At 45.1% G+C, this 12,288-nt stretch overlaps 1 protein-coding gene across 1 annotated transcript; it reads left to right on the forward strand.

Annotated features, from left to right (window-relative positions):
• Positions 1 to 32: 32 nt before the first annotated feature.
• On the forward strand, positions 33 to 6,800 carry LOC135375467 (histone H4 transcription factor-like). The gene is made up of 5 exons (XM_064608159.1): positions 33 to 552; positions 679 to 840; positions 1,534 to 1,680; positions 2,515 to 2,646; positions 5,038 to 6,800. Exons 1-5 carry the CDS (start codon positions 136 to 138, stop codon positions 5,356 to 5,358), a joined length of 1,179 nt encoding a protein of 392 aa, XP_064464229.1. The 5' UTR covers positions 33 to 135; the 3' UTR covers positions 5,359 to 6,800.
• Positions 6,801 to 12,288: the final 5,488 nt, after the last annotated feature.

The raw sequence follows: 12,288 nt of genomic DNA on the forward strand, positions 1-12,288 counted from the left end.
CCAATCCAAGCCAACGCGTTTCCTTATGTCATTTGCTGTGGTACGGAGTTTTGTGTCTTTCATATGTAGTGGAGTACAGTTAGAGAAATAAGCGATGGAGAATTGTTAAGCAATGTGCGTTGCCGAAAAAGGGGCATGGCATATTCCAAAGATGTTTGTGTGAGCAACGACGAAGTTTCATTGCAATGCGAGTGGGACAATTGTGAGCATGTCTCCAACGACGGCTCCGAGTACTATATGCATGTGAATGAACACCTGAAGGTAGTGCAATACACAGACAGGTGTTTATGGCGAGACTGCTGCGCATCAGTAGGAGCTCAACTGAAGCAACACGTTCTCTTCCATGCGTTTCATTGCAAACTAAAGTGCAACGGAAGGAACTGGATTCAGAAGACAGGCGCAAAATCCTGTCTCCTTGACAAGCAAACACGAAACGTCGTCCCTGACTTGCCCGAGAAATTTATCTGCCAGTGGGAAGGCTGTGACGACGATACTGAATTTCATAACCCCGAATGTTATTATGTTCACGTCTCGATCCACGCTGAAACGAAGGTAGGGTGAAAACCTTAACGTTATTTCGTCGAGTCTGAGCTAACGTGACATCACCTATATATGATGTGTGTTATCCCTTTTGTACTTTGTCTGAGGGTGAGCACATTCCCCTTTTGTTTGATGCAGGGCATACAATGCAAGTGGAAAGGATGTGACGTGGAGCTGCGCGGTGCCCCCAAGTTGCGCGAGCACTTGCGCTCGCACACGCAGGAAAAAAGGGTGGCATGTCCCACATGTGGGGGGCTCTTTGTGTCACGAACGAAGTTGGGAGACCATCTTTCCCGTCAGGTATGCCGGCTCGTCCCGTCGTTTGTGTTGTGTCAATTGGCGCACTTATAAAAGGCCCACCCCTTATTGCAAGTTATGCGAGTGGTCGTAAGTAGTATGCTTGAAGAGCTGGAGAAGTTTCCTTGCATCCCACAAGTTTCCAGTCGGGAGAACAAGCCTGACACCATGGTACCGGGATGCAAGAACATATACCTTCAGAACAGAGGCTGATGTGAAATCCTTGAGATGAACCAGAGCAACTGTAAGAGTCATATGTCGAGTTTCTTACTCATTTAATACTATTATTTTAACGCATTTTCTTTCAACTTCTGTTTTGAGGGTATGCTCAACTTCACTATATGAAGAAAATGCAAGTCTGTTAACACTGGTAAAAAAAAAATTACAACAATATACATGTATGAAAGTTATGGTGTCGGTCATTGTGCCCAACGTCAAGTGCCCAACGTCATGTTTCTTCAACTATGAAATTATTTCAATACAGTGCTTTTTCTCGGCAAATGCATGTTTTACTCAATGTGTGCACACGTATATGAAGTGCCTTTCAAACCAAAATCATTTGACACAATGTTAGCCACCCTTTTGAGGAATGTCTATTTAGTAGGTGTTAATTTTCTGGCAACAAGGGGATAACACTTAGTTGCGCCTTTCTATGTGAGCGGAAGAATTTAACATCGTTATCCTTTCCCCCATCAGCTTCCTCCAGCAGCCGAGCTTAGCTGCAGTTACTGCAGAAGAGGATTCAGCTCGGAGCGTCTTCTACGCGACCACATGCGCCATCACATCAACCACTACAAGTGCCCCAAGTGCGACATGACATGTCCTTCCCCTTCAGCTCTCAAGGTAACCAGCATGCTTTGAAAACGATTTGTCATGTGTGTGTGTGTGTGAACACTGCAGATTTTTTAATTTCTCGATGGGAGCACGTACATTTGCCTACCATGCGTGTACACTACAGGGTTATTCCAGCAAACGTTACACATTTCGATCGCATTGTAAAAACATAAGACTAGGTTTGGTCCAAACTTTGCAGACTGATAGCCATTTATCTGAAGTTTGGCCTCTATACGTCTTCCTTCTCTATTCTCTATTCTTCCTTGGAAAGGAAAGTTGGCCCAGACTTTGCAGACTGATAGCCATTTATCTGAAGTTTCATTCGAATTTTTTTGTAAGCGCTATGGTCATGCAGAAAGAAAACTTAAAGCAAAATCTCGCCCCATGCATTTTCAATGGCCTATCCCACACAAACACCGCCATTTTTTTCTTGTGTCTGCCTCACATTCACACAGGTAGCCTACAATGATGCCTGCAATGATGTGACATGCCGATTCTGATGTTATGCACCAGTCATCTTGTTCCAGTCTTGTTCTGTATGCTGGTGCCACCTGTGTGTGGCGAAATGAAAATGAAGCACACACGGTGCAGAAAATGGCGACTTCTGAGTGAGATAGGCCATAGAAAAATGCATAGAGTGATATTTTTGCTCGATTTTTAATTTTTCTTTTACGGGACCATAATGCTCACAAAAATTTCCGACAAAACTTCACACAAATGGCTACCGGTCGGCAAAGTTTGGTGTCGGATAAAACCCGTCTTCCATTTTTACGACGAGATCGAAATGTGTGACGTTTGCTAGACTAACCCCGTAGATAAACAATGAAACCTTCAATGGCGCAGTACCACATTCAGTGCCGCCACACTCAGCTGCGACCCTTTGTCTGCCAACTGTGTGACTATTCAACCAAACTGGTGGGCGACTTCCGCAAGCATCACGAATTGCACCACTCGGAGGAGGTCAAACAGTGCCAGGTGAGTTTGATACGATAGCCCAGTTCAGTAGCCAAACAAAGCTTCAGACTTCAGCTCATCCCCACTCATCATCATTTAAATAAAATTGTTGTCGTTGTTGGCATCAGCTCAGATTAGAGTGACACTACGAACTAAATCTTGTGTCTTCTGTATCCTATTTTATTACTCATGTTGTTTTCTCCTTAAACGTAATTTCTCTATGTGGTACGTAAGGATTATAAATTAATATGATAAATTTATATGATATGATGATTTATGATAATGATAATTTATGATAAATTTATATGATATGATGATTTATGATGATAATGATAATTTATGATATATTTATATGATATATATAACATGATATGATAAAATTAAGATGCTATAAAGTATGATATGATGCAGGACACTGTAAAGTTGTCTTGCAGAACGGCGTTGTCAAAATTAAAACCGAGAGACTGTTGCGCTGCTCTGCGACATTGTAAGGCCCTGGTTTTCAGCTGCGGCAAATTCAAAATTCTGCGGCACTGACTTGTAAATACTGCGATTTTCTGAGGCATGCAATCAACGGATGCTTGAAATGAGAAGCACTTATTTTCTCGAATAATGTGGAAACAAAAAGTATTTGATAACAGATAAAATTATAGATTCGAGGAACTCTTGTGACTCAGCATTACATACATGGTATTTTGTGTTCTGCTCTGACAAAGAATGCCGTCTGTCGCCTGCAATCATTTTATACTTGCTGAAAGATCTTTCGGCATCTACAGAATTTATAGGAACTTTATATGAAGATTATAGGAAGGAGCTTACAATACACGCCTTGTTGAAGTCACATCTTTAGGACACCCTTTTTGTTTCCGGGCTGTAGGCATTATTTAAGAGCCTTTAAAGGCAAACTCCCAAACATCAAATCAAAATCCCCAACTGCCACCGCTAAACTGCACACGGGAGGGACGCCGCCCCTTCCTCAGGAGGAGTATGCACAATGTTGGTCCCGCAACATGGGCAGTTCGTAAAGCATGCTTCACCTCATGCAGGGAAGCGTCAGGTGAAGCCCACCTTCTGGAGGTGTCGTTCATATTCTGCGAATAGTCGGATATTCGGAAATCCGAATATGGGGTATTCGATTCGCGAATTAAACACTTCGAATGATTGATATTTGATTCGAATTCACCCCCCCCCCCCCCGACAAAAAAAAAAAAAAAAAGGATTCCGTGAAATTCTGTCGCGGAAAACCGCGGAAATCGCGGAAAACCCGGGGCCTTACTCCTGTTCTATTCTTCTTAAACATAATTTCCCTATGTGATACGTAAGGATTATCAAATTAAGATGCAATAAAGTATGATATGATTAAGGCCCTTCGTTTTCCGCGATTGCGTGATTCCGCGAGATGTCGCGGTGTTCGGAATTAATCGCGGAATCCTTCGTTTGGCACAGAGTTTCACGGAATTCTTTATTTTTAAGGGTGTGTAGAAATTAGGGTTCTCAAATTCGAATCGAATATCAATCACTCGAAGTATCCGATTCGCGAATTGAAATACCCAATATTCTGGTTTCCGGATAATTTGACTATTCGCCGAATACGAACGACGCCTCCCGAAAGTGGGCTTCACCTGATGCTTCCCTGCATGAGGTGAAGCCGCCCCTACAAAATTGAAGCCTGCTTTACGAAATTGTTTATGCCGCAGGACAACACAGACAGATTGTAGTTTAGCTTTGGATAACATTAGCCCAAGTTTATTGTGTATACTTCACCTGAGGAAGGGGCGGCGTCCCTCCCTTGTGCAGTTTAACGGTAGCAGTGGCGGATTTTGATTTGATATCTGGGAGGTTGCCTTCAAGAAGTTAAGACCTTTAAATAATGGCTACAGTCCAAGAACAAAAAGGGGTGTACTAAAAATGTAACTTCCCCAGGGCATATATTATAAACTCCTTCCTATAAATTTCCGATGAACTCTGTACATTGCTGAAGGTTCTCTCAGCAGGTATAAAATGATTTCAGGCGACAGACCGCATCAGATGAGAACGCAAGATATCATGTATGTAATGCTGAGCCACAACAGTGCTTTGAATCTGTAATTTTATAACATATATTTTTGTTCCCACATTATCCAAGAAAATAAAGTGTCTCCCATTTCACGGGAGTCCGTCGACTGCTCGCCGTGGAAAATCGCGGAATTTACGAGTCACTGCCGCGGAATTTTGAATTTGCCGCAGCAGAAAACAGAGGGCCTTAGATATGATGCAGGACACTGTAAAGTTGTCCTGCAGAACGGCGGTGCCAAAATTAAAACAGAGAGACCGTTCGTTGCGCTCCTCTGCGACACGGACTGCAGGACAACCTTTCCGGAGGACCGCACTGGCCTTAGAGAGTTTCTGGGAATATTTCTTTCTTTATTGCAGAGCTGTCAGTACGTCGCCAGCAACGCTTCCGAACTACGCAAGCACTTGCGTTCGGTGCACACGGTGGATGCGGAGCGCAGTGTTTACGCGTGTCACCTTTGCTCGAAACAGTACTCCAAGGGCCACACGCTGTCTCGCCACCTAGTCTCCCAGCACCATTTCCAGTGGCCGTCCGGACACAAACGTTTCACGTACTGCCGTGGAAAGGACAACGTGTTCACATTGCAGACGGTCCGTTACGAGAGCCTCGAGCTCACCGAAGGTGTCGTGCGCGATGATGGCCCTGCCGTCGAGGAGCGAGAGATGGAAACTGTGTCTTGAGAATATTTAAGTTTGCAGATAAACCCGCGGTTCAGCTTTGTAGATATACATCTTCCATGGCGTTGAACGTACAGGTTCGTGGAATGCAAACAGGGTGGGGTAGGTGCGAATAAGGTTACAGTTCCTCGAGTTTCAGGTGAAACAGACGCATTGCAGTCTGTAGGATGAGACTGATATATATATACATGGTCTGTTTTGTAGTGATGGCCAGTAGTTAACTACATGTAGTTAAACTACCTGATTGTAGTTAAAAAGTAGTTATCAACTACTTGCAGAAATGTAGTGTGCAACTACTAGTTAAACTACTATTTCGAGTAGTTAACTACAGTAGTTAGGTTACTGCGGGTGCCAACCACTTCCGATTTTGCCGCAAGCTTCACGGCAGGATTGTGTTTCCGACTTTTACCTTGAGCTACTTGTCTGATGAGAATGGAGGTGCAGAGCAATTGTGCCGTGCATGTGTACTAAATCTTCACTTTTATCACTGCTTGTGATTCATATTTAGGTGCCCAAGAACACTATAGAATGGGATTGCTGTTGATGGACAATGTTAAGTAGTTATAGATGTAGTTAAAATACCGTACATTGCAGTAGTAAAAGAAGTAGTCTTAACAACCTCCCCTCAAAAGTAGTTGAACTACTAGTTAAACTACTCCATCGCGAAGTAGTTAGTAGTTATAGTTAAACTACTGTAGAAGTAGTTAGTGGCCATCACTGCTGTTTTGTGTCCCTCTTTTTCATGAAACTCACTGGAATGTTATTCCACATTACCTTATTCCATGTACGTGTTCAGTCACATTTTGTGAGTGTTTGGACATTTTGATCGTTGGGAAGAAACCTCTCAAGCGCTTGTCACCGTGACATTCTGGAAGTCACATTTGTCCAACACGTTGGTGCAGTTCCCTTTGCTGCGGCTATAGAGATATGATTAGAAGCACATATCTTCTAAGTTGTGACTGGTGAAATGAAAGGTGAGCTGTTATATCAGGCTATGACTTGCATAACCTTGCATTTAGATGCTACATGAACTTCTGGGCAAATGTAAGTGATACTGCCTTACTTCGTACCATTACAATCTGGGATGGCGCCCCGTGGGACCCAAGGCCTGTAGTAACCATATAAAGAAGTGCTTGGACTGTGTTATCAAGACGTGAGGAGGGGTCCAGGGCATGGCCCATCCCCGGGGGGTTCGAAGAATTTCCAGGGAAAATTGGCACTGTACATTGTTTTGCCACGGTCGAGATGAAAATATTCTTGTGTTTTAGACGAACAACCCAGAATCGCTAGCGATAGCGATAAGAACAAGTTTTCTTTCCTTTTTTTTCTTTCTTTCTACCGTGATTATTGTCCAGGTGAGCCAAGGGCTTAAATATGACATGACCCCATGTTTTGTAGGTGTGGAAAAGGCAGAAAATGATAGGTACGTAATAAAATATTAGAAAATTAAACGTCGTATTTCTTCAATGGGCAGCCATGACGTGCACAAAAAGAGGCATATGGCAACATCCAAATGCAAGGAAGTGATGAACACGTGCACTTTAGTGAAACCTGTTACGCTGTCACATACCTCTCTCTTTTGATGCTATTTACAGCACTTGACACACACTCTTGATTTTATAATCTCTGTGCCCTCAGCACTCTGGTACCTTAGCTGAAATTGCTGTTGGAGCCATGTCTCCCTTCCTTCAGCTGTACATGGCCTTCTCATGTCTTACGAAGTGGTGAGGATGGGAGAGGATCTGTTTCGATCTTTCACATATTTTGTCACAGCAAAGCCGTACACCATCATCATCATCATGACTTTCAATGTCTTTAATTGTTTGTGCACTAGCCTAATCTAACACACTATGTGGAATCTCGCTAAACAGAAATCGCTTAAATGGAACAGCAGCACAAGGTTGTTTGGATTCGTGTTTATGCAATGCAAAAATTTTCTCGTTAAACGGAACCAAAATTTTTACACCACTGGGTAAATGGAATAGAAAACGGGACTGGCTAAACATTTCAGAGCATCATCGCTACGCGCATCGCAACGTGAACTCTTCGCTTCCGGTACGGCATCGCAGAAGTGCACACATCATACTTCATCATCTTCAAAGCGAGGTCGAAGTTATCAACAATTTTGAGAGTGGTTGCTACGCTAAAATGCCGATTTGGATGAAGTAAGGGATGCCGAAAAGTCCACTAAGAAGAACTCTTATGGCGAATTCGGGTGGTCATTTCGGAGCAACTTTTTTTGCCAGATTTCGAGCAGTCATGTTCGCTTGGTCAAAATGAAGCAAATCTCGCATGTTCGCGTGGCGCTTTCCGAGCGCTCGGAATTTGCTAGCTAGCACTTTTTTTGCCCGGTCTCAAAACGGTCGAGCAGCAGATTGCTCAACTGTATCCGCGGTGTCGTCACATCCGCACTGCAACGGTGGCGAGTGCCCTCATTGGCCCGCATGTTGAAATCACGTGGTTTAGCAGACGACAGAACTCGAAGACTTGCGACCGCGACGCCCCTAGCGTGATCCAAGTACCTAAAACCGCTAGATTCCTAGCAATCATGTTCGGGTGGCAACGGTCACGTGATCCAGCTCGGTCCCCGACCTAGCAATTTCCGAGCGCTCGGCCGTTTTGCTACGAAATGACCACCCGAATTCGCTATTAGCGAAAAGTACAAGCTGCGCGACGCCTTTAGGGCTTCAAGATTTAGACCGCAAAGAAGACGGAGTTGAGGACGACGAGGAGGACGATGAGCCGAGCGGGGAACTCGCGTGCAGAGCGGAGCTACTCAGTCTGGAGCTCGGAGCTGCTGCAAGCGGATGTTCTCTGATGCGATCAGTCACGGGATGATGTATCCTGTCGATGGATCCTGGATGGATGTCAATGGATCCTGTCGAAGTGCGTTCCTGTCCTTCCGTTATGAATTCCTCCTTCTTGTGGATTCCGATCCACCCATCCTGTTGACCGCACCAGTCAAGATTCAAGGAGCCAGTCAAGATTCAGGGACCCAATCTGCAATAACAAGAACGCTTTATCATCAGAGAACATCCGCTCGCACCAGCTCCGAGCTCCAGACTGACGTTGCTCCGCTCTGCACGCGAGTTCCCCGCTCGGCTCCTGGTCCTCCTCGTCGTCCTCAACTGACTGCCTGGACTCGGTGACTACAGAGTGCTTGAAAAATGCTTGCTACTGTGGATAAAGCGTGCACAAAGTCTGAACATCCCATGAATGGGCCAATTGTTTGTGTGGAGGTGGAACATCTCAATGAGGACTGGAATAAAGTTAAAAATTGTGTGTGTATTCCTAGCCTTTGATGCAGTACTGTGCATAAAGAGTGCTTGCAGCTTCTGCACGCCTGGAAATTATGCCATTTAACATCTCGCACACAACCCAGTAAATGGAACTCCTGATAAATGGAACAGATTTTCCAGGTCCCTTGAGGTTCCAAAAATTTTCTAGTTTGTCAAATATTTTGGAGTTTGACAGTCAGTTGCAGCTGTGTACCTTCATCAGCCTATAGGGGCTACAGCATGGCTGTTACGCTCGCCCCTTGCCACGGAGGAAGGCAAGGTAAAGTTTGAAGGATTGGTATGTCCAGGACATTCTGTATAAAAATAAATAGATAAAATGAAAACACAAACAATCAAAACGTAGTAATGTGACGCGTGCTACACACAGTGCAGAATTACTCGAAATATGCTGCTGTGAAAAACAGCTTCACCTTACTGCATTCAGTTACTTAGGCAATGGCCAGTCTTTATATCTGATTCAGATGATTTGAACCAGATATATACATATTTGGTTTGGAATGTGCTTTGTGTCAGGTGTAGTGGTGCTACTTGTAAATATATTCGTGGCTAAGTAAAAAAAAAAAAAAAATCTCAATACAAGATGTTACCTGCAGTAATCAAAGTTTCTGGAGGTGAACATGCAACTCATGTAAAAATATACCTTATAAGGGTCTTACCCTTTAACCCGGGAGGACCACTTTAATAATGTACACCTAGCTTCATTCTCAAGCGGACTATAAGGAGCACAGTATTTTCGCTGAACGGCGGTGTCTTACCACAGCGCAGTTGACTGCGCAGAAGTGCCCTGAGAAAGCAGCCGCGAGCAATGCGGCTCCAACTTGGAGGCCCGGCCCCGCGTGCCCATCCCCAGGAAGACCATCGCCCTCTACATTTGGTGACCCAGACGAAGAACATCACGTCCGGGTCACCAAATGTAGAGGACGATGGTCTTCCTCTACATGAGTTCCACCGGCGCGGCCATGGAGATAGGCCACCGTCATCGCCTCTCCGTGGCATACCATCATCATCGGTTGGGACTCATGTAGAGGAAGACCATCGTCCTCTACATCGTAGCTTAGTAGCTGCGACGTCTCACTTCTCACTGAAAATTCGTCGGCTACGGGCACGGCGCGGCCTACTTGCGGGGGACTCTCTACGTCATAGAGTGACGTCGGCCCCACTCGGGCTTTCCGAAGGAGTTGAGAGATTTCCAGAGAGTGCACACATCAAAGACCTTGCGTGCGCTCTACAGGTCAGCCAGGATCGTTCTTGTGGAAGAACACGTTATTTGTTTCGCAATAAGGCACAAAAAAGAAAAAAAAAAAAAAAACCCGGCGGAGTCTCTTAATGCGTTTTAAAGATGTGTTTCCACGCTATTCAATCGTGATATCTGGCTGTATATAGCTGCCGACTTGATTGCGTGAATTTCGATCATTCTAAACGTGGCTACTCAACGTTCGTCTTAGCCTCAAGAGTTATGCGTGACTGCATTAGTCGTTCCTTTCCTCCTCTCTGCATCGCGTGCACGCTTTTGTGCTCTATGGAATCGAATTCCTCGACTGTTGTTGCATGATTGGGGTTTCTAAAACTAACTATACTAACAAAGTCAACAGCGTTATTCGAATTACCAAGAGGCAAACATTGCAGTCTCGAGCACTATTCTTCTCGCCAGGGTATACTCGTGAATTTCGAATACGAAACGCAGCAAACGCGTGCGCGCGCTGCGTGTGAGCAAACGCTTAGCTGTCGATACTACGACAGTCTATGGTGCTAACATGCTAGCCATCAAGATGTCCGACACAGACAAACATAGCGCGTGACAGATGACTTCCACCTACCTTTCTGCTACCAGGCGAGGTCGAATATGCAATAGACCTCTCTGTTTGTAAACAAATGACGTCATAGTGTTCGACAGCGCCACCGGTTTGGTAGAGCAGAACTATGCTCGAAGCTATGGGGCGAACAAGGTCGCGCCCGAAAACCGCGGTCTTGAGAGGATTACGATGATCCTTGAAAGGGGCGCGACCTTCGGTCCTACTTTTCTTTCAATAGGAGGCAGCGAACAAGTGTCCAGTCGTGGAACCGAGCTTTCCCCTTCCGATCTGCTTCGGTTCCAGTCTGTCTACCAACGTCATGATGACGTTTCTCGGGTAGAGGTCTCCCTGAATCCCAAGTTGGAAGTCGTGTACCTGCACCCGAGTGCCACACGAGCGGCAGGCGTGTTGTCGGACACTCGAGTGCGAAAGAGGGCAACGTCAGAGTTAGTTGGTGACACCAGCCGTCGCCCTGCGCCTCTGGAAGATTCTGTCCGCTCCATCACCAGAACAGTATTCCTTCCAGTGGCGTAGCCACACCTCCATGGGAGAGGGGGGGGGGGGGGGTTCATACGAAAACCCGCTTTCCGCCACGCACCTGCTGATTGAGCATTAATTAAGACTGAACCCATTACGGACTTAATGGCTTCAGTCTTAATACCTTTTTCAATAACTTGTACTCATTTTCAATGACACTTCTCTGTGCGTGACATGGAGGTCGAGCGAAACGTTCTATTTTTGTCTCGCTAGGTGTTCGAGGGGCTTCAGGCTACGGTTCCCTTGGGAAGGGGTAGCGTCTCGGGTTTGGGAGCATGCATGAGGCGATGTGTTGTCCTGAAAGGGGGTATGCAGGTAAACCATTGAGACCCCTCTCAGGCAGGATAGAAGACCCGTGGCGAAAGCCGTAGCGAGAGAGGGTACGTAAAATATTAATAACTCTTTGTGAGCTTAAGGCGGACTCATGCGGTCTAGTTAACGTTCGCTTGCGGAGAGAGTTGGCTGCACCGTCACAAAACTGTTTTATTCGCTTTGCTTTCCTCCCGCGCTTTAGGGAAGTAATGTAGTCGGAGCCAGCGTGTAGAACATGATAGCCAACGACAAAGCCATCATTTACATTCGCAGGGATCTCGAAAACTGCAGTAAGCTTGTTGAATTTGTTGAGTGCAATCAATTCCCCGAATGTTACTTTAGGTAATGAAATCATTTTGAACCAAATATCGCGAGCGGGCGTGCCGACAGAAGTGATTTTGTTGCATCTCCCATTGACTCCCATGTATTGAAAATTGGACAAGCTTTAATTCGCCAAAAATCGGTGGATCGCGGCAGGCCTTTAAAAATTATGTCATTCCCTATATAAACTCGAGGGGAACACGCCTGTACCTGTTTCGTGTAGAAATTTAGTGGGGTGCACGAGAACCCTACGAACAAAAATTCCCCGTAGATTTTCTTAAGAATTGAGTCCGCCTTAAAGCAACGATATAAAGAGAAAAACGGCAGAAAATTCTGTCGCTTCTGTAGAGCATCCGTTCCCATCTGTAGAGCGCCTGTTCAGTATTGGGGGTAATGTGTTAAAAAAAAAAAAGAACCGCGACAGGATATCGGATAGTAATTTTTAGAAGCAGTCGTTCCTGCGAGCTAATAAAGCGTTTTGGTAATGCAATTTTCAACTTCACGCTCCTCGTATTTCTTTGATAGCGAATTCCAACTCTGACGTCAAAGTATCTTGAAAGTAACGAGTTACTTTTAAGAGTATTTAATATTCTATCTTAAAATATTCTTCGAGATTGCACGAACGCAAGAAAAGTGCTACGCATCCGATCTTCTGTTTCAAATGTACGCGG

Source organism: Ornithodoros turicata, unplaced genomic scaffold (assembly GCF_037126465.1).
Source record: "Ornithodoros turicata isolate Travis unplaced genomic scaffold, ASM3712646v1 ctg00000864.1, whole genome shotgun sequence".
Lineage (NCBI taxonomy): Eukaryota > Metazoa > Arthropoda > Arachnida > Ixodida > Argasidae > Ornithodoros > Ornithodoros turicata.